Source organism: Colias eurytheme, chromosome 20 (assembly GCF_061535395.1).
Source record: "Colias eurytheme isolate Ceu_HAF_F1 chromosome 20, ilColEury1 Martin Lab GWU primary, whole genome shotgun sequence".
NCBI classification, from domain to species: domain Eukaryota; kingdom Metazoa; phylum Arthropoda; class Insecta; order Lepidoptera; family Pieridae; genus Colias; species Colias eurytheme.
Window position 1 is genome coordinate 4,744,260 of NC_142999.1, and position 23,028 is coordinate 4,767,287.

Below are 23,028 nucleotides of genomic sequence, written 5' to 3' on the forward strand. Positions count from 1 at the left end.
TCCGAACCGTGTCGAACAGATAGATGCTTGTGTAAATAAAAAGGTGAAACCCGATAAATTATATGCATATTATGGTAATTGTTATATATTATTGTGGAAAATGATATAAAATGAAAATCAATAACATTATTTTAATAATAAAAAACTTTATTTTCAGAGTAATAGGTATACACTATACAGTCTTGATAAAATATATTTTGCCTAAAATTAGCAGTAATATCATAAATAAATATATTCACGATAAAACGCAACACCATTCACTATTTCATCACATTTATGTATAGATTCTAGCTAATTATCTGCACCATGGATCGAACCACATCTTCGCTAGTAACATACCTTTTACCCGAACCCATTCCCAGATCATTTTCCAATTCATCAAATTTATTCACAACCTTACAAGAACTATGAACGAACTTGCAACCCATATCTATAAATTTTTTCACATTATCTATGGTCACGCCAGAACCGGGCATAATTTCTATTTCATCTCCATATTTAAATTGTAAATGATTTATTAACTTTAGCGCATCTTCATCTGCCACCGTTTGTTTCTGCCCGCTAGTTAGAAGCCGTTTAAATCCAAGTCGAATAATTTCTTTGATGGCAACATTAATTGGTTCTGAGCATAGATCAAATGCTCTATGGAATGTAACTGGTATTGGATGTGCTTCAGCGATTATTCTAGAACAGTTTTCTTTGTCTATTCCTCGCGTTTCATTCAACGCTCCGAACACAAAACTATCAACGCTCATTTCTTTGTAATGCCGAACATCTGCTAACATTGTAGCCATTTCTGATTCTGAATAGTTAAAATCGGAACCGCCTCTACATCGAATCATGATATTGACCTTTAGAATCTGGAATAATAGATCTTATGTTTAATATAAATATTAAGTTATGTGTTGATAAGATGAGAGGTTTACATTTATTGATAGAAAGTATAATTTATCTCGCTAACAAGCATACGTTTACACACAAATCCGAATAAAATAAAAACGTCTTTGCAATTTTTTATAAAAAAATCATAAAATTATCCAGTTCAAGCTGTGCTCTGCTCCGCGCTTTACCCGCAATGCTTCGCTCCTGTTGGTCTCAGCGAGATGATTATATATAGCCTATAGCCCTCCTCGATAAATGGACTATCTAACACAGATTCAAATCGGACCAGTAGTTCCCATGATTTGAGCGTTCAAACAAACAAACAAACTCTTCAGCTTTTTAATATAATATTCATAAAAAGTATAGATTATATTGCTGAACAAAGAAAAGTTAACTATGTATTTATCTACTCATAAGAAGATGGCCATCATATTTGAAAAAACATCTGGCAACACATTAAGTAATAATTACTTACATTTTCATTTCCACCATCTTTTGTTTCTTCGCAATTTTTCCGGGATGTTCTAATCTTGTTGACCTATAAAAATACGATCTGCATTACATAAACGGCAATAGAATTAATTTTTAAATAATTTGGAAAATCCAAAAGTGCACGCCTCATAATTTTTTTTTTAATAAATATTTATTAATTATTATTTTTGTTTATTTAATAACAATTAAACCACATCGAATCAGACCCTGAAAAATGAAAGGGTTCTATTCCTGAGCATACTCAAGCGTAAGAGAAAAAAAAAGACTCGATTAGTAAAGTATTTCGGTCGCTATCGTGTTAACAAGAAAAAGGATCCGCACATACAGACACACGGACGTCCAAGACAGAACTTTTTTAAACTGTTTTTTAACTAGTTTAAATAACAAAAATGACATCAAAAATATCATGAACGTTAAAAATAGTGTTTTTTCTTAATATGTGTGTGTATGTATTATCTTACAAGTGCAATGTATGATACATAAAGACATTTAAAGTTTGAAAAATCAGATGTTTTGCGCGAAGTGACAGTAGTACCCACCTCAACGCTTCGCTTATGAGGCGTGCAATAATGGCAATACATTCACTTTATAATACGCTATTGCTCAAGATTTTTCCTGTGCAAAACTCTGCCTATGTGTCTATTATACAATGTATTCCTATAAAATTGATACAATAGACTTTAAACATTAATGCAACGAAATAAGGAGTTAATTTGAACGAACATGTACGTTTATAAAGCACCACCGTACATTTTTGCCGACCTTTTATTAGCGACTGTAAGTCTAGTTCTACAAGTACGACAATTTTAAGGCTGATGATACAAATATGGCGCAAATTTTATAGGATATCGGAAGCCATTAGGTTATGATTATCACAAAGCTAGTATTAATGATCATTACTTACTTACTGGAGTAATGATCATTTCACTTACAATATTTAATATTTCCAGAACAAGACCAGGTGACGGTGTAAGACCACCCTCTGCTAAGGAACTGCATACTTCTAACTCTGATGCCCCACCATTAATCGCATTTACTGCCGATTCTAGGCTATCAATGCACACTTCTAGATGACCTGTAATAAATATTAGAATAGGCTATTTGACAGTATAAAAAATAAATTACTTTTTTGTGTAATCCATATATACCTATATAAGGTTTTTGAAGCGACTTAAATTAATAAATGATATAAATAATAACTTATTTATTGATAAATCGTCGAGAAAAAACATCATATTTTTTAAAATTACCACATGACCGAAAACATCCATGATTGGCTGCATCTGCCATGACGTCACAGCTGCGTAAATAACAAGTGTTCCCAACGTTTACTCACGTCGTTGCTGAATTTCGCTTTTGGTTTTTGTTGAAATATTGATTTCATTTACAAAAGTTTCTCTCTTAAAAGCAATTACGTTTCTTACACTTTAAGTGAGATTTATTGCAATGATCTTTTTCTTATCATGCACATTTGGTAAATCTTTTGTGAGCCCTGTATGCACTCAACACTTGGTAACACATGTTAAACCTTGTGAATATTTATTGTATAGATTCCTAGGAGTAAGGATAAGAAATACTCGAACAGGGTCATAAATAAAGGTATCATTTTGAGTGTTGTATAGACCCTTAAATAGTTGAGTTAAATAGCTCTTAGTGTGTAGTTCACTCGTATCCTTCAGACTGTTAAGACATACCTCCGATACTCTATTTGAAGATAAATAAAGTGACTATCTTCATACAACAAAGTGCTTGAATTATTCAGTAAAATTAATCACACCACTATCCATAATCCCAATAGTTTTGTTTCTTGTATAACTTTTTTCTTGTGATTCAAGGTGTCTGTTTTGTTCTTTATGTGTTATTTTTGTTTGTCATGGAACCTAATTTCGAAAAAGCAGCCAGTAGAAATCTACCTAAAGTGAACGCTATAATGGTTGGCATGTTCTTTAAAAACAACCCAGATTTTTACGCTCCTGAATTGAGAAATGTGAAAACAGCTACGTAAGTTAATATTTCAATCTTCATTCATTACCTTTTTAGTTAAATGTAGAAACATGAATCACAATAGCACAATAATTATGAAGTGTACATTTTTTAGGTTATGCTCTTTGTTTTTCATTTCAGCCATCCAGTTTATAGGATTGACGTGTTTGTATTGATTATTTTCCTTGAGAATCATATGGAGATGACATTGTTTACATACCCGTTATTATATCTTCCATTTTTCCTTCATGAGATTTATCCTCAGTGCCAGCTGGCTGAAAGATTTCAGCTTCACATTGCTCAATGAGGTAGATTCTTTGCTGTTTTGCAAAGGCAGAACGACAAGTACCAGGGTCACAAATTCTATTACAGCGATCTGGCTGGCAATGAAATTTAGAAGGCAAAACTCCATCTACCATTTTTATTTTCTGACTGAAACCCATTTTGTACCGGCAGTAGTTGGCCATGTCTTTTTCAATCTGTAAAATATAAGCGAGTCATTAACATTAGGTACCGGATGATCAGGCTTAAATTGTGTCTAGTAAAACATACAGACAACACAGAATTGAAGGGTGCGATATGAGTTTTAATCTTTCTGTACATCATCAATCACTACATAGTATAAAACAAAGTCACCTTTTCTGTCCCTATGTCCCTTTGTATGCTTAAATCTTTAAAACTACGCAACGGATTTTGATGCGGTTTTATTTTAATAGATAGAGCGATTCAAGAGGAAGGTTTTAGTATATAATTTATAAGGTTTTAGAGAAAGCGGCCGAAGCCGCGGGTGGTAAGCTAGTTTATAATATTTATAAGTTAGGTCAAACAATACAATTAAGGATAATAATTACAAATTCATTACAAATTCGATAGAATACTTATACATATATATTATACATATATAAGCAAGAGGTAGGATCTGAGGTAGGTATTTACTAATCAAAATGTAATTCCGAGATAATATTGCTTATAGAGCAACATCAAATGCTGCAAATGTAAACCTTCATGAATATTCATTATTACCAGCCTCTTCGGATTCTATCCTAAATCATCATTTATCGGGATAAAAGTTATTTTATTAATTTGGGTAAAAACCACGTGTGAAATCTATCTTATATATAAAATTCTCGTGTCACAATGTTAGTCTGCATACTCCTCCGAAACGGGTGGACTGATTCTCATGAAATTTTCTGTGCATATCGGGTAAGTCTGAGAATCGGCCAACATCTATTTTTCATATGTACCACGGGCGAAGCCGGGGCGGACCGCTAGTATATATATAAAAATGAAACCCGTTTTCCTTGGTCACGGCATCACGCGTGAACGGGTGGACCGATTTCGATATATTTTTTTTTAATATTCCTTGAAGTATGAGAATGGTTCTAATGGAAAGAAAACATAAACATGTACCACGGGCGAAGCCGGGGCGGACCGCTAGTTTATATATACATATATATCATTATCTAACCTCAAGCAGGTAAGTAATGAGACGATTTATACTATGTATTGCAAATAAAATAAACTGCCTACTAGGTATTCAACACCATACTTACATCGAAGTGGTCTTCACAAAAAAATATAACTGTTTTAATTGATATATCACTTGGATTTCTGCGAGCTAACTGCAACCACTTTCTACGCATTTTTATATTATGTTTTGGAGCACATATAAATAGTTTGTCAGGGGTTTTAATAGTTGTATTTCTGCATCCAGGAACTACACACCACTTATAAGAACTCATTTTCTGGTTTTTAAACAGATTAACTTAATTATACTATAATTAAAACAAAAACGAACAATATGTATATATTATAGGAGCAAGTTGATGTTTACGCAGATGTGATGTCACCATCATAGAGTATATTATATTATACGGGAATAGAGTAATCAGTAATTTATTTACGTAGCGCCATCTCTGTTCGTGTGTATGAACTAAACGCAGTAGGATGAACGGCGGCCTGCACCATATACCTTATGCTCAACTAATATTAACAATGACTGCATGTTAATTAATCCTGCCCCAAGACAAATTATTCATGACAGGATTAATTTAACATGCAGTCATTGTTAATCTTTACTAAGTAATCAGTAAAAACCGTATTTGTACAAAGTAGGTAAGTAATGAAACAAAATGTTTACTTTTTTCTTCTTTTATTTGCACAAATAATTGCAAGTGAATGCATATAATCATCCTTATCAACATCTGTTGAGACGCCGGAAATAATTTTATTTATATTCCGGCACCAATTACAAATGAAAAAAATCGTCGCTGTATTATATATGTAATCCACCAATTCCCTCTTATGTTTTTCACAGTGTATAAAATTTGTATTAATTCTTGCATATAATATTAATTTTACATAATCTTTCAAATTTTTCATTTTCGCATTCTCTGATAGAATATAATGGGTGATGTCTTGTATACTAGAAAAACATTGAATTAGATCTTCTGTTGGGTACGTTAAGCAGGCTTTTTTCTTATTGTATTCTCTTAATCCGATGTAATCATTTATTGACGACTTGTTATGGTTATATAAATTGTTTTCACAATTGACACATTTCTTAAAAACTCTTTTATGTGACTGCCGAAGGAAGTAACCAGTTACATACTGTAAGGCAGCAATTATTCTTGGGTCCCTTTTCTTTATATTTAAATCTACAATAATATCATCATTATTAACATGATTAAAATCAACATCAATATTATCATTTAAACTTTGAGCAGTATTTTTTGTGAAAAAAAGGTTTTTTAATGATTTAAAAACTACACATGAATCATCCTCACAATTGGAGCCCGGAGAATAACTGCTGCTTAAATTATTAATTAATAAAGATGCATAGGCTGCTTCAAAACCAGCACAAGTTGGGTTATTGTTTCTATAGCCATGACTTCGTATACTGCCAAAGAAATTCTCCAATGGATCTTGATTGAAGTGCCGGCACCATATCGATTTTATTTCATAAATTTTAAATAATTTATTTCTCAGTAACTCCATGTTCTCTATGGTACGTAACCAGTTACTTACTGAAGGCACCACACTTACTTTTCCTTTAGAAATAAATTTCATTGTTTTAAGGACTGTCTTAGATTTTACCCAGTGTTGGTTATGCATTGATTGTGGTGTTAATGGTAACAATAATAGTTTTCCGCTCTTTTTGGACGAATTTCTATAGCTGCCATTCATTGAGTCAAACAATTCATCCATAAATAGAAGCAGATCTGCTGTATCTTGACATTCTTTTGTCAATATTCCTTGATCTGAAACAGATAGGTTAGGTTTAGGAAATTAAATTACAAAAAAACGGTCAAGTATGAGTAGGACTCCTACCCGGAGGGTTTCGTACATGCTAAGGAGTCGGATTAAATAACATCTCATATGAAACTAAAACTAAAATTGTTTTTTAATACATATAATGGCTGGCCATAAAATGCCATATATCTGTCATAGGTAATTTGTTTGAAGTGGGGCCAGCGTGCGGGTGCAATTTTCTTTAAAAGCAAAACGTTCTGATGGGCGCATCCTTACCTTTCAAATAATTGGTTAAAAATAACTGACTGCAACAGCTAAAATTAATTAAATTTCTAAAAATTATAATGTAAAAACTCACCTGCTAAGTAGCCCATATTTAGTCCTACTGTGTTACTAAATACTTGTGATGCAAATTTCACTTTCATCTTCGGTATTTTTTCTGGATTGCAGTGGTTCTCTGTTAGCTTCTTTATTATTTTTATTCCTTTATATGTGGGATTGTTTTTATATAATTGGGTTATATGGTCCCATTTCGCCACCTTTTCCACACCATCTATTTTAAAATGTAAGTCTTTTGTCAGAAGATTATTTCTTATCCCTTTAAGTAAATGTGGGACATCATATAATGGTATTATTTCATTGCCATCAATTTCAAATGTGGCATTTCTCATTTCTTCTCCTTTTTTTAAAGATTCCATTTTTGTTTGCTCAATTAAAGAGTTTATAGCGCTGACATTTGAAGTACCCTGATCACAAACAGTTGCTAAAACGTTGAATCCCACTGAGTTTAATTTTCTTATTAATGTTTTAATAAGTACAGTTAACTCGTCTTTCTTTGTGCTCCCGGAACAAAAAGTGTAGCAGATAGGTTGTTTGTAATTCTTACAAATTCCACGTATCATAAAAACCAATGCATGATCTGCTATCTGATTTCTGGTTTCACTGCCATTGTTCACAAAGCCGACAATATCGTCTCTTTTTTTATTATAATCGAAGTGGGGTGATAATGCCATTTCGTCAAAAATCAGGGTACAAAGCCTGTCATCAGGCTTCATTTTCCGGGCGCGCTTTTTTAACTGTACAAATATATTTTCATTAAGACCTGGTTTTATGCCAGCTCTCGATACCATCCTGCTCAATGTAATCGGCGATGGCAACACAAATATTTTTCTAAGCAGTCTGTATGCTCTCGGTCCACGTTTGTATAAGCTTAATGCCAACACTTTTTCATCTTTCGTGAATCTTCTCCCCATTTTGTCCTTTTTATATTCTCGAAATTGCAGCATAATGAAAATTGCAGCCAGGGTAGTGAAGCTTTTCAAAGCCCGTTGGAAATTATTATTTGAGGATAAAGTTAATGCTTTCTTTAACCTCAATTTGTATGAATCCTTGCTGGCTTGCAATTTTTTTATCTCCTTTTGAAGAGGGATTAACTTACCACCACCACCACCAATTACTTTTTTCTTAAGGTGGGTAGTTTTCAAATCTGAAAACAGAAATACTATACAATTAGTCTTGTATAAAAACTACTGTCTATGGCTCATTATTCACTATAAACAATATTAATTAAAGTTATCATCTATTCAATACAGACATTATATTGAACTAATTCAAGTGCTTGTATACATATTCTATTCTATTCTCTGTGGGGGTGTTAGTGCCTGTAAAGGGCAAAACTAAACTCACCAGATGTTGATACTTCAGCATCACATGATGTTGAAGCTTTTATGCCAATGTGTTCATTGGAAGTTGAACATCCAGCAGCAGCAGTCGCAAAGCCTGCCTCATTAGTTACATCTTTTAAGGGACATCTCTTGATTACTAAACCTGTAAAAATAATTTTACATTAGACTTGACAATGGTTTATTAGCTGTTGTATACATTATAAGAAATATAATATTTAAAAAAGGGTATCATTTAAGCTATCACCAATTTAATTAGTTTTGTGTTTCTTAAATAATAGGGTTTGTCCTCAAAATAGTAGATCTGTCACCAAAATGTAGACACCAAACAATGCAAAATCAGTTTCACAAATAAATCACCTAAAATCCTGAGATATAATGTCTAGTACCAAATAAATGTTTTTATATGTATTATAATAGGTGTGTCCTAATAAGTATTTAAGCAAACTAATTTAAAGAGATCACCAATAAATCATATTATTATGTTACTAGAAAATTGCATTAATCCGTCAGTCCTCGGATCACAGACACAATAGAAAATCTATTGTGTCTCGGCCCAATCGGGCCGCTCGGTGGTCAATGAGTTAAGTTCAAATAAAAAGTTAGGGTTGTCATCATCGTTTCAACCAAAAGATTCTGCTACTTAACTAGACTCCCAAGGCTCTAAATTTCCACTGGTAGTATAAATTATATTTAAATAAAAATTTTAGCAGAGTAGTAAATAAAACAATTAAAGTATTTTGACTTTCAATCAATATTTATTGTTTAAAATAATTACCACTGAACAATCAGTGCTGGTTTAAAATAGCTGGCTTATGGCTAGCAGAATAGTAGATAAAACACTTAATTAAAGTTAAAATAATCAATATTTATTCTTAAAAATAATAACCACTGAATAATCAGCTTGCCGCGCCAATTTGTCTCCGCCCGTTTGATAATTTTTTCATTAAAATTATAAATTGATGTATTAAATCGGTAACGAATACTATTAATTTAATATCTGAACGAAATAAAATGTTACTACTGTATTGGTGACAAAATATCAAATAAAAAGGAGTCCCAGTCAGGGATCGATAATCAATTTATTTGGTGACAGATCTACCATTCTGAGCACAAAGCTATTATTTAAGTAACAAAACTGTTATTATAAGAACGAAGTTTATATTCATGAAATGCAATATAATTTTATTGGTAATCGATCTCTTATTTTCCACATAATATATTAACATTAATTTGATAATTCATACCTGGGAACAATTTTTGTTTATCTGAGAACGAAAATATTTCGTGGTGATAGATCTATTTATAAGGTGATACAACTTGATGACAAATATAAATTTTGGTGATAGAAAATATAGTTCCCTTTAAAAAATAGCCAAGTATTTCACTGATAATAGCCCACCCAACCATAATTAAAATTAAAATATTATAAAAATAGGTCTATATCTAGCAGTGGAATACCTGTACGAAAAAGCAATTTTATTTATTTTACCTTTTAATTGAAGTGTAGGAGTAGCATTATTAGTGAGTTTTCTGTTCGTGGTCCAGTAACATTTCTCAAAGTGTTGGTGACAGACTCTACGATATTTGTAGACATATATGTCATTTAAAGTCAAAATATCCCCTCCAATGGCAAACATCCAAGTATAGAACCTGTTAGGTTCATTTTCTGGGTTCGGGAACTTGTGTAAGATGACATTGTTATCTTCACCTGTAAGAAGTGTATGTTTTTTTTTAAAAGGGACGGAAAGATATTGCATTACATAATTATGGTGTGATACAGAGCCCAAATTTATTTGATTTTCTCTTTCTTTCTTTTCTTTCTTAAATAACCTATATTAATAACACTATGTCCATATACACCAGGGTAGAAGCCTTTAAAAATAATAAAAAGATAAAAAAATCGCAGTAGGATGAAATCCATTAGAAAAGGATAAAAAATAAAAATAAAAGAAAAAATAAATTACGGTCAATACGAGTTCGGGAAGTGGGAGGGGGGGAGCTTTTTAGAGAAAAAAATGGTTTCTCTCGATTTCCAACAAAACTACAAGTCCTACGGAAAAAAGTTCAATGGCAAAGTAATAAAAAGATCTACAACTTTTGTATTCACAATTTTTTCACATAACTTCAAAATTCTTCAAAATTTTTTCTCTTCTTTTTATTTTTATCTACTTCAAAATTTTTTTTTTCTACGAAATTTGGTGGAAACTTACTATATTAAGTATGTCCCAAATACACTTAAAATTATAAATATATATAGCGATTTTTTTGTTTCAAAAATTATCTACTCTGGTGTAATAGAACTTACAAAGGATTTGTAAATAGGCGAGAAACACATGAGTTTTGACTCTTTAAGTGAGTAAACAAGTTGAAATTTAAACTTTATCGACAAATGGTTTTAACCAACACACCTACAATATATTTTAAACGACCTATTCAACAGTACATTATACATTCCTGAGAAAAAGAGTGGTGACAGACAGACGGACATGATTTAGGTGTCCCTTTTTTTCATTTTGAGGTACAGAACCCTAAAAAACAGCTACCACTACATAAGGGCTCTCAAAGGTAAAAAGTATTTAATTATACGTCGTTGGGATGTACTTACGTGTTCTATTACAACCAGGAACACAACACTTTCGCTCTGAAGCCATTTCAAGTCCGTGAATTGTGCAAAAATCGGAAGGTCCAAAAAACAAAAGCCAGGTCAACAGGTGCACAATGATAAACAAGTTCCAAAAGTTCGCCGAAGTCACAGTAATTGCAGTAATCGAAGTCCAAAAAACGAAGCCAGATATGTTAAATAAAACAGTAGGAAATAGAAAAGCGCTCACAAAACTCGAAAAACATTTACAACAACGACAATAATTGCTGTCAATGTCAAATATGGCGGCGTGGCACTTGGCAGGTGCCTTGCTACGTTCCAAAACGAAGCTTGTGTTCCAAAAAACGTTTATAAAACTGAAATGTTTATAGTAAGGAAACAACAAAATAAGCTTTGTGATGTTATTTATTATAGTTAATCAACCTTAATCTTATCATTTAAATGGTTTAAAAAATAAATAAAAATATTAAATTCAGAAAAAAATAATATTGTTGCAGCTGTTTGTATGTATCGATTTATTGAAATTGGAACGCATTTACGACAGTGTCGCCCTCTGTAGCACAGTGTACGAACTACTTTCAATGATGATGTTTCTATGGAAGTAATTTAGTACTAAGTGAAAAGACCGTGGTCACCATGGTCGCGACTTCGCGAGACGCCTCTTCAAAATTGTGTTTTGGCGGCATATTTGTATGTCATGTCACTGTCATGTTTTTATTTTCCATTTTCACAATGAATATCTACAAAAAATTAAGAAACATGTGTTTTGTGGTCTCTATAATTTGAGACAGTTTTCAAAACCTTGTCAAATAGCCTATTGATGTAATATAAATAATATGGTAAATGTTAAAATTAATATTATAATGACGATTCGAAAGTGCTTCTAAAAGAAGTCTAATTGAATAAATAAATGTTTGAGTTTGAGAATAAGAATGATCACATCTTAGGATCACATAATATTGAATATTTTTAAACAGTAAACTTTGATATTTTCTAATCTTATTGCACGCCTCATAAGCGAAGCGTTGAGGTGGGTACTACTGTCACTTCGCGCAAAACATCTGATATTTCAAACTTAAAATGTCTTTATGTATTATACATTGCACTTGTAAGATAATACATACACACACATATTAAGAAAAAACACTATTTTTAACGTTCATGATATTTTTGATGTCATTTTTGTTATTTAAACTAGTTAAAAAACAGTTTAAAAAAGTTCTGTCTTGGACGTCCGTGTGTCTGTATGTGCGGATCCTTTTTCTTGTTAACACGATAGCGACCGAAATACTTTACTAATCGAGTCTTTTTTTTTCTCTTACGCTTGAGTATGCTCAGGAATAGAACCCTTTCATTTTTCAGGGTCTGATTCGATGTGGTTTAATTGTTATTAAATAAACAAAAATAATAATTAATAAATATTTATTAAAAAAAAATTATGAGGCGTGCACTTTTGGATTTTCCAAATTATTTTTTTATTATTATTATTATAACCAATATGTCATAATATACGTCGCAGGCCGCGGCAGCTTATTTAAATCAGCTGTTTCAATAAAAGCATATCCTATTTATTAAACAACGCCGTTTAATTAACAGTCTGAATAATATCTAGCCAATTTAAGATTGTGAAGTGACGAGAGGTAGAGTTTCGAATATTTATTTATTTATTTATTTAGACATACTAACAGAGTACACATAAAAATTAAAACAATTTAAATCTAAACAACAAACGAATATTAATATGTTGTATATGTTACCGGAAATGTGTGTAATCCGTCATTGTATACAATTCCTAGGAAATGTATACAATTCCTAAAATCGCACGGAAATGTGTGAAATAAATTATTTTATACACATTTCCTAGGAAGTCTATACATTTCCTAAATAGCTATCGGAAATGTAAAACATTTAAGATATTGATATGTCGCAGGCTAATTGTATATAATCTGGCCGTTTACAAACGGTCGGCATTTTGTAGTAACTATGCCGATAATTCGTAATCAGAAATTTTTGGTTTGGATAAGAGGGTGGGTTAGGTTAGGTTCGTGTTTTTTGTAGAATTTTGGAAAAAGACGAATTTTCGGCATATTAAAACAGCTAGCCGTAATGTAATACGGCGGATTATACAATCCGACTGCACCAAATATACGCGGGGACAGTGGGACGAGGGGACTGATTACTTGCCAAATGAAAATTTGATTTTATAAGAATAAATATAAGTTGATTTTGTGATATTAACGTTAAAAGTTAGATAGTTGATTTTTAAAATGTTAATTAGTAAGATAATAATATGAACATAATATTATTACAATTTTACGGTATGACTGTTACCCGATTGTACCAATAAGAGCTATAATAAAAAAAAATAACAACGTGTTTTATTACAGAAAGCATTTACTTTACACATTTCCTAATACGATATTGGAATTGTATACAATTCCTAGGAAGATTATACATTTCCAAGGATATGCATGCATTAAATAGTTTTTTAAACAATATTTTATACATTTCCTAAATGGTATCGGAATTGTACACATTTCCTAGGAATTGTATACAATTCCTTGATTTCATACATTTCCGGTAACATATACACCAATTACAGGTATGCACAAGAAAACTTACTATACGTTACTGTTATTTTTCCGAATATGCTATACGTATACATATATCAACTGAAAAAATCACTTTGTGATTTCCTACACATCTCAACATACAGGGTGTACCAAAAAGTATTGATGAACGGAAGCTGAGAGGTAGAGGACCTAGAGGGCTATCCGAATCACCCCCATGTATGTTATGCGATTTTTCATATTTTCGGAGTTATGACGTTTTTTTTCAATTTTTCACCTATCGCCGACCGAGTACGATGATATTTTCACTCATGCTGACGTCAATGATTGCGGAACATGCTTGATTTTTTTTGTGAGCTAAGCTGAAAGATAGGCCAATTCAGTATAGTAACATTTACTATCGTTAGATCTTTGAATGGAATAAAAAAAAAGAATTAAATGGCAAGAAAGATAAAATGACCCAGTATGTTCACCACTTCAAGGGCCCGTAAATAATTAAAATCACATAAAAAAAGTTTTCCATTTGACTTTTAAAAACTTGCTCTATCTATCAAATAGCTACCCTGAAAATTTCATTTAATTATTCAGAAGGCTTCAATCGAAAAATTTAAATCTAAATGTGGTAAGTGCAAAAATTGAATTAACATGATGATCATTAAAACCAATAAATAGGTGTTTAATTACCAGAAATTTTTAAAATAACCCCGCTGTTGCTCAATGCAAGTGCGACATCACCGTAAAAAGTTGTCTTTTAAATGTCTGAATGCCCTTTTATCATTTTTAATGGTTTCTTCTGCTACTATGAAGTTCCGGGTTATTTCGTCCAAATAGTGGCAGTCTCTCGTCTTTGTAGTATCCCCACGGAAAAAAATCAATAGGGTTTATGTCCGGGGACCGTGCAGGCCAGGCTAAAGGGCAAAGATACCCTGAAAGATGGATTGGTCGTTGCAGCCTGCGCATGCGCCGGTGACGCCTGCCTTAAAGCCTGGCCTCCACGGTCCCTCGACCTAAACCCCATTGATTTCTTTCAATGGGAATACTAAAAAGACCTCGGCTACTTGAGAGAATGCCACAATTTGGACGAAATAACCCGGAAATTCGTAGTAGCAGAAAAAACCATTAAAAATGATAAAAGGGCATTCAGACATTTGAAAGACAACTTTTTACGGTGATGTCGCACTTGCATTGAGCAACAGCGGGGTTATTTTAAAAATTTCTGGTAATTAAACACCTATTTATTGGTTTTAATGATCATTATGTTAATTCAATTTTTGCACTTACCACATTTAAATTTAAATTTTTCGATTGAAGCCTTCTGAATAATTAAATGAAATTTTCAGGGTATGAGGGACTTATACTATAAACACTCGCGAATGTGAGCTACGACTCCGTTGGTAGGTGGGGCAGTAGCAGGCTTCCAATCACGTAGAATATTTTTTTCAGTCATTTCCTCTCAACTGAAAATTTACCTGGTGATAGTTTACATGCTACTATAAATGAAAATATACAGGGTGTACCAAAAAGTAGTGATGAACGGAAACTTGCTCTATCTATCAGATGATAGATAGAGCAAGTTTTTAAAAGTCAAACGGAAAACTTTTTTTATGTGATTTTATTTTTTTACGGGCCCTTGAAGTGGTGAACATACTGGGTAATTTTATCTTTCTTGCCATTTAATTCTTTTTTTTATTCCATTCAAAGATCTAACGATAGTAAATGTTGCTATACAGAATTGGCCTATCTTTCAGCTTAGCACACAAAAAAAATCAAGCATGTTCCGCAATCATTGACGTCAGCATGAGTGAAAATATCATCGTACTCGGCGATAGGTGAAAAATTGAAAAAAACGTCATAACTCCGAAAATACGAAAAATCGCATAACATACATGGGGGTGATTCGGATAGCCCTCTAGGTCCTCTACCTCTCAGCTTCCGTTCATCACTACTTTTTGGTACACCCTGTATATTTTCATTTATAGTAGCATGTAAACTATCACCAGGTAAATTTTCAGTTGAGAGGAAATGACTGAAAAAAATATTCTACGTGATTGGAAGCCTGCTACTGCCCCACCTACCAACGGAGTCGTAGCTCACATTCGCGAGTGTTTATAGTATAAGTCCCTCATGCATTTTACGATGTTTCACTCAAGAGGAAATTGATCATGATAATCTGTTATGGGCTTCCGGGTCGTATAAATGAGTCAATATAATATGATAGAAGTAAATTTAAAATTTGTTCAAAAATACAGTTTTTAAGATATCGCAAAAATAAAAAAATTCTTTCACTAGTGTTTTTTGTATTTTAAGCTTGATTTTTCTGGATCAAATATTCTAAAAATATGTCTCGGTCTGGTAGGACACAGAAGGCTGATCACCTACTTTTCCCTAAAGAAAATCGATCAGTGAAACAGATGTATAATGCATCTGCCCTTTACCCCAGGGGACATGGGACTTCACTTTTTTCTTATAATAGTCTAGCTCCTCTTGCTCAAAATCCACACAGTACATAACCACAATGTGGACACATCCTTATACAAAAATAAAAAAATCAACAGAAGAAGTTGATTTATAAATAACACTTTTTTGATCCATCATTAAAATAAAAATGGGTTATTTTTAAGAAACGTCTAATCATTCAATAAATTAAATTATATATTAGTTAAACTATTTGGCTGGATAACATTCAGGCAGGTCATAAAATGGCGCCGTTGGATAAACAACATGCTAAATAATAAATAATTATACGAAATACTTAATTTGTTACCTGACTTTCCCATTGCCTCGTATGTATACTTAATAAATATTAAAGATTATGTAGGCTCTTATGATCTTTGATCTTGATGTAAACTTATGTTCACGAGCCTTGCTTAGCACTTGATCAATTGATGAACCAGATGAGTTTTCTACAACATTTAAAATAAGTTTTATTTTTTTTTCATAATGAGGGAGGAGGGGTTCCAATTACACACAAATACAGCATTATTGGAATTTGAAATTATCTAATGGTAAATATTATTGTATTTTTAGTAAGTAAAAAATACGATTCAAATTGCAAATTAAGCAATATTCTTCATAAATATCAGATATCAATGGAATCTTTGAAATACATAAATATAGGAATACTTAAGTTTCTTTTTCCTCAGTTACATCATTATATAGATATTAAAAAGATCTTCTACTCAGAGTATGTTACCTTCAATGGAATTAAAAGTACTATACAAGTTGGTAAGTACCAACATGTACATGTAATATTATGGTCTGGTATACCTATTACATTGCAAAATTGTGTTGATATAGTTAAAGTATTTACTTACTATACACCTTTTATATATATTTGTAAGTAACTTCTTTGCGGTAACGGGCCATAAAACAATTGATTTTGTAATAAGTGATAATATACAAAATATTAATAATTTAAAACAACCCGGGAGGCGGGAACCACATAGAGTGACATTTGTGATTTGACAGTTCTAACATTTTTTTTAAAAACATGCCACCTCAGAGCAATAACATGCCACGGGACGTGGACATGTCACTCGTCAAATTTATTTATATTCATTTTGATACTTTTGTTCACAGCTTTTGCTGTGAGTTGTGAATGTATAAAAATAAATAATTTTATGTGGGGTCACAATATTAACTTTCATTCACAAAGTTTGGCAAAAAAATCTAGTAACAAAAAGTTTTGCTAGTTAATTTCTATCAACTTACTTAATACTATATAATCCTTAGAGTATAGATATCTATAGAGCGCGAACAACCAAGTGGGAACAGTAGGCACAGGTGGGAACAACACGACGTTCCCGCCGCGCGCGCTCGTAGTCGTGGTTGAGCGCTGACGAAGTGCGTTGCTCTTGATTTTTATTCATATCTAGGTATAAACATGGTAAAATGTGCAGTTATATCTTGCAAAAACGATACTAGAAAATACACAAAATTGAAATCCAGTTTCACATTTCATCAGTAAGTCGATTGTTATACTTATTTTTATGAAAATAAATTTAGCGTCGCGGGGGTGAAGGGGAGGTGGGAAGCGGACACGCGCAGGCTCGCTCACGCGCCTCACTCCCGCCACGTGATCGTAGTGATGTGACCTGACCAACGCTGTACTCGATATAAAGTTTACTAGAAGAACTATATTTTAACAAATTATTTATTTAACTTTAAAATTAAAACTCTTTTAAAAATGTATTATAAATAAATTTGTGGTGTGTTTGGTATGATACAATTTCTAATATTATGAATGCGAATGTATTATAGTGTAAATGAAAAGTATGTAATGTTACGAATTACGATATATGGACCGCTAAATTGATTTTGAAGATTTTGGTAGGTATAGAATGGATAAAATTAAATAAAAAATTATTAATATTATTTTAAATTAGTCATTTCATTTTAAATTATTAATTAGTTGTCGTTTTACATTATTATTATTGTTCTATTTATTATTGAAAAAATAGCACTAAACCCGATCTTTTATTTTATTAATTTTAATATTTAAGAAGTGCATACGTTTTTCTGATATTCCAATTAAACATATTTTTTTAAAGTAAGTACTTATTATTAATACAAAAAAATATTCAAATTCACACACTTTATTCACTTGGTAAACAAATTTAAAATTACATATTTATACTTTATTCATACATTTCTCCTTTAATAACATATTGAACATAAAATTTACATATGATACATATTTATTTACATAACTTATCGATAGCTCATCACGCAATTGATATCTATCCATCCCTATTTGTCACACACACATCTATATAGTGTCTATAGCTCATCTGCCTACGACGTAGCCACTCAAGTGCGGGAGCCATTTTGCAAAAATCGGGTCTTGTGCGAAACCGGCTCCCGGTGCCGCCGCAGTTGGGGTTTTTCGCGGTCCAATATTTTTTTAAAGTCGATTAACTCAGATTCCTTTATCAATAGCACATTTGCAAGTATATATGTATATTCATAGATAATAAAATAGTCTATGCCTTGTCAAAACATGGTAACATTTAAATAAATAAAAACAACTTGAGTCAAAGCAAATGTATAGGTCTACCAGAATCTGATGGCATATTTATATTTAAGAAATAAAAGATTTTCATGTGGCAACTTATTTGACAACTATCAAATTGGTTGTCCAATTACTTGTCTTTTTGTAGTTGATGAATAATTTTTAGGATTTTGTCTAAAAAATCTTCGAAAATGTCGAAAAAGCCGCTGCGATCACAAGCAAGATGTGTTGTTTATAATGTGTATAGAAAAACATTCGATGAAGAAGGGTCAAACACATCACAATTTTCAATTTTGAAGATTTTATTGGTAAATTGGACTTACCAGTTTTGATACTTTAAATTAAAAAATATTATATGTAGGTAACTATAATATTGTTTGTTGATTAGAATATAATTTTATGAAAACTTATTACAGGAGTTTCCAATACGGCTATTCTTCAAGTCCAAGCTGTCCAAGTCAATTTTATAATGTGTGTATCTGTTAATACTTACGAAAATAAACAGTTTTATTTTATTTTATAAAAAATTATAAGCAGTTTTGTTCTACATTATCATTATATGGATATTTTCACATGGCATACTGGTAATGAATATACAAATATAGGTATGTGTAAATAATAATATTATGTATTACCTGTATAAAAGTAATATGTATAATTGTACCTATATTATACATGTAAGTATGTACCTACATAATATTAAGTGGATATCTCATTCTTAAGTACAGTATTGTCCACTTATGTAATGTGACTTATGATATTGAGGACAAAATAAAAAATAAGCAGTATCAAGATCGTTCAGTCCATTTTCCCTAGGGTTGCACACCCAAAATTTTGATTTCCCTAATTGCCATCAGATTCTGGTTTACCTATACCCTTGTAATTTTTGTTACATTTTGTCTGCTAATAAAAAATTAAAACAGCTGTTCAGTGAGATTTTAATATTTATTGATCCTTTGTTACACTCTTCTTACGAGAAAATAAAAACATCATACCCTCCCATACATTTTTTTTACACATTCCTTGTTTATTTTTTTGTACAAAAAACTACCTACTCAATGTGTCATGAAAAGTGGGCCACTTAAATCATGTGGTTATGTTGTTATCTTGATTTATAGCTAGCCTGTTCTTTCCTTAACATGTCATATAAGTTAGAAAGAGGAAGGTTAATAGACCGTTTTATAAAGCGAACGCAAAACCCACGACTGTTGATCGACCGGGAGCCGGTCGCAACGCACAAGCCCCTGAATGTGGATCGACCGGCTCCCGGTCGTTCAGCACTTGAGTGGGTAGACGGAGAATCCAATAGACACCGGCAATGCGTGTCGCAGAAAGGGATAGAAAAGATTACGTCACAATATTTAGGGTTACCGTATGAGGGAAAATTTACCCCACAATTTGTAAGATACAAATCTCTCAATATGTAGCTTTACTTACTTTATGTAGATACTGTATACTTACATTTCTATACTTAATATTATAAAGAGGAAAGGTTTGTAATTATGTATGTATGTATGGTTTTCACGCATAAACTACTGGACCGATTTCATAGAAATCTAAATAACAAGACACATAGAAGGGCTATAATGTCATAATTCGTATGAAAACCGCTGTCGCCAAAATCAACACATTCAAACCGAAAGCTAAACAGTACACACAAGTAAACTATGCCTTTTATTGGACAGCTTGATTTTAGTGAAAACTAACTTATCTATTAAATTAAGCTTTTGAATATGTATCCTAACGCACGAATTTACGGTTTATTTTAGAATAACATCCCTAAGTATATGAGACTTTTTGCTCCAATACGAACAAACGTGATAATAAGAATGGTCGACTGTGTCATTCATTGTTATTTCGATTACTATGGTGACACTCGTAATACTTGTAAATATTTTATAATTTTAAGGAAAAACGGCATTATTTCTAAAAAAAAATATTTTCCGATGAAATATTATTCCTTTATAAGTATAATTACAACTTGTGGAAAAATTTCCGCAATGGGAATTGCTGAAACACACCATGTATACACTCATACGTCTCCAGAGCAACTGAACAGTGACGAATGCACTGGTGATGTGCAAATCACCTGAGTGGCGACAAGGTCACGCACGCTTACGACTTCTAGTGTCTTGTTATTTAGATTTCTATGACCGATTTCAAAAATTCTTTCACCATTAGAAAGCTGCATCTTCACTGAGCAACATAGGCTATATTGCATTTTCAAAAAAATTAGAGATCCTTACCAAAAATGCAATAATGTATCCTTAATAAAAATTCTGTCATCGCGTGCGCTGCGGAATCTATTGAAGATAGAACAAAAAAATGTTCTACGGTATTATAGAATGGATCAATATCTACAAGAAAGTCCGCGATATTCCATTCAAAAGATATAACGAATTTTTAAAAGTGTCAATTTACAGAAAATAGTAGGTATACTGTTTAATTCAATGAGGAGGCGTAGTACGGGACGGGGTGAAGGTGAGTAGGGAATATTCGCAGGAACTACTTTGATTCCGATTTGAAAAATTCTTTCAGTGTTAGATAGCCCATTGATCGAGGAAGGCTATATTGTACCGTAACACTAAGACCAACAGGAGTGGAGACACGCGGGTGAAACCGCGGAGCGCAGCTAGTATATAATAAACATATTACTTTTAGATGGGTATACATATTATGTATTTACACATACCTATGTATTATATAATATGTACATATATCATTATCATAATCCCATATGAAAATGTGTATGTAATGATAATGCAGATGAAAACTCGATTGTTTATTATTTTTTATAAAATAAAATAAATAAAATAATGTTTATTTTCGTAAATTAACAGATACACACTTTAATTATATTGACCAACCCGCGAAGGCGCAAAAAAAACGAAATTTACTTAATAATACATAATTTATTGTAATAAAAAAATTACATTTAAATTATCTCTAACTTAATTAACTACGTCCCTCCGGTTCAATGTTGGAACCAAGAGCGTCCATTGACTTCGGCGGGGCAGCGTTGCGGTGGTGGTGATTGCCGTAATACTTTCTGGAACCGCAGGTGTGCGCGATGTCGCAATCGTTACTGGGTACAAGTCCTTACTGGGTGGCCTTATGCATCTTCCTATAATCAATGCGTGTTATATGTACTTAACAAAAAGTTAACAAAAAACTAGAAATTTCTAAGAAAAAATTTTTTCAAGTTAACAAAACACTAGAAATTTCTAGTTTTTTGTTCAAGTTACTTAACTTGAAAAAAATATTATAAACAAAGTATTAACATTTTTTAAACTTTTATGGCGCGATCTTGTTAAGTATATTTATATGAAGGGCTCCAAAAAGTGAAATATTTTACCGAAAATTATTTAAACATTTTTTTTAATGTGCAATAAGGACGGAAGTTCAAAAAAATTTCGTTAGTTAACATTTGTCTATAAATGTAAAATAATATATATATAATAAAATAATATAATAATAAAATGTCTATAAAAGTAATAAAATGCACAAAATAATGTTTTTCTACAGGTGATTAAATTTAAAAAACATAAAACATAATATAAAAGTTGAGACTTTAATTGATAAGATTAATATGCCACTAAATATTTACCAGAATAGGTATATAGCATTGTAAGTTTTTTCTTTTGGATCAACATTTTTTTCTCAAAATGGTTGCTGCAAATTTTTGATGACGGTTTTGGTTTCCAAGCTGTTCGTCCTGTAGCTACAATCCAAATTTTTCGTAAATTATCCGGTCCAGGAAAACTGGAAAAAGCCATTGAATATTTCAGATATTTAATTAAATACACACTGCAGAATATATATTATTACTAGCGGTCCGCCCCGGCTTCGCCCGTGGTACCTACATGTTTTTAACTATCCTATCTCTCAAGTTGGATCGAACTGCACATGGTGTGCGAATTTTATTATAATCGGTTAAGTGGTTTAGGAGTCCGTTGAGGACAAACATTGTGACACGAGATTTATATATATTAAGATTTCCCATAATAGTGGGTAACAATTTGTAGAAAAGTTGGCAGCACAAAATTTTTTAGGTTAAAATTTATAATTGTTATTTTTGTGGTTTTTAAACAATGTATTCAAGTCAACAGCACGTGATACACAATATATTAACACGCTAAAGTATCATGAAGGCCTATTAACTGATAACCCATTGAGCCCCGAACGGCCCGATCGGTCCACGACACAATAGATTTTCTATTGTGTCTGTGATTCCGGGGCCTGAGTTAATAAAGAGCTGTATACTTACGAGTGAAAAGACAATCCAGGCATTTTCGTTCCACTATCACTTTTACACCCTTTAACACTACACCGCACCATGGTATTATTTTATAAGGTATTAACGGTAAGTTTAAATTATGCAAAACCAAACACAATGAATTACTTCTAACTTATAACATGTAAAAACTATATTTTTAGGGAAGACGATAGTTAGCTGTCAAACTTTGTTTAGCAAAGTAGGTTTCTTTTCTTGAAAAAAGTGGCACGCTGGGTGAAACAAAAAATTTTATCGTTCTCTCTCATTTCTTTACA

General features: G+C 32.1%; 2 protein-coding genes across 6 annotated transcripts; both read right to left on the reverse strand.

Moving 5' to 3' along the window:
- Window positions 1-129: 129 nt before the first annotated feature.
- LOC149899597 (copper homeostasis protein cutC homolog) lies at window positions 130-16,937 on the reverse strand. Of its 5 annotated transcripts, none has more exons than XM_090113600.1 (6): window positions 16,788-16,937; window positions 16,231-16,369; window positions 3,578-3,836; window positions 2,298-2,449; window positions 1,358-1,420; window positions 130-860 (listed from the first exon to the last, which is right to left on the reverse strand). In XM_090113600.1, the coding sequence occupies exons 3-6, from the start codon at window positions 3,822-3,824 to the stop codon at window positions 288-290; spliced, it is 1,035 nt and encodes a 344-aa protein (XP_089969726.1). In that variant the 5' UTR covers window positions 3,825-3,836; window positions 16,231-16,369; window positions 16,788-16,937; the 3' UTR covers window positions 130-287. The 5 variants fall into 5 exon arrangements, with proteins under 5 accessions (XP_089969726.1, XP_089969727.1, XP_089969725.1 ...); XM_090113601.1 differs by lacking the exon at window positions 16,788-16,937 and adding an exon at window positions 16,590-16,608; XM_090113599.1 differs by lacking the exons at window positions 16,231-16,369; window positions 16,788-16,937 and adding an exon at window positions 4,911-5,204 and having other exon boundaries at window positions 2,307-2,449.
- LOC149899598 (uncharacterized) lies at window positions 5,494-11,174 on the reverse strand. Its single transcript, XM_090114031.1, has 5 exons — window positions 10,900-11,174; window positions 9,784-10,002; window positions 8,296-8,436; window positions 6,968-8,095; window positions 5,494-6,617 (listed from the first exon to the last, which is right to left on the reverse strand). The coding sequence occupies exons 1-5, from the start codon at window positions 10,943-10,945 to the stop codon at window positions 5,494-5,496; spliced, it is 2,658 nt and encodes an 885-aa protein (XP_089970157.1). The 5' UTR covers window positions 10,946-11,174.
- Window positions 16,938-23,028: the final 6,091 nt, after the last annotated feature.

What these genes read in the sequence shown, in the direction of transcription:
- LOC149899597 (XM_090113598.1), bottom strand. Translation starts at nt 5,099, where the DNA reads ATGAGTTCTTATAAGTGGTGTGTAGTTCCTGGATGCAGAAATACAACT. An exon ending in TTTGTGAAGACCACTTCGAT is followed by an intron (nt 3,837 to 4,910) that starts GTAAGTATGGTG and finishes TATATTTTACAG; the next exon opens with ATTGAAAAAGACATGGCCAA. An exon ending in AAGATGGTGGAAATGAAAAT is followed by an intron (nt 861 to 1,357) that starts GTAAGTAATTAT and finishes CTATTATTCCAG; the next exon opens with ATTCTAAAGGTCAATATCAT.
- LOC149899598 (XM_090114031.1), bottom strand. Translation starts at nt 10,945, where the DNA reads ATGGCTTCAGAGCGAAAGTGTTGTGTTCCTGGTTGTAATAGAACAC. An exon ending in TCCTGGTTGTAATAGAACAC is followed by an intron (nt 10,003 to 10,899) that starts GTAAGTACATCC and finishes CACTTCTTACAG; the next exon opens with GTGAAGATAACAATGTCATC. An exon ending in TCCTACACTTCAATTAAAAG is followed by an intron (nt 8,437 to 9,783) that starts GTAAAATAAATA and finishes TTATTTTTACAG; the next exon opens with GTTTAGTAATCAAGAGATGT.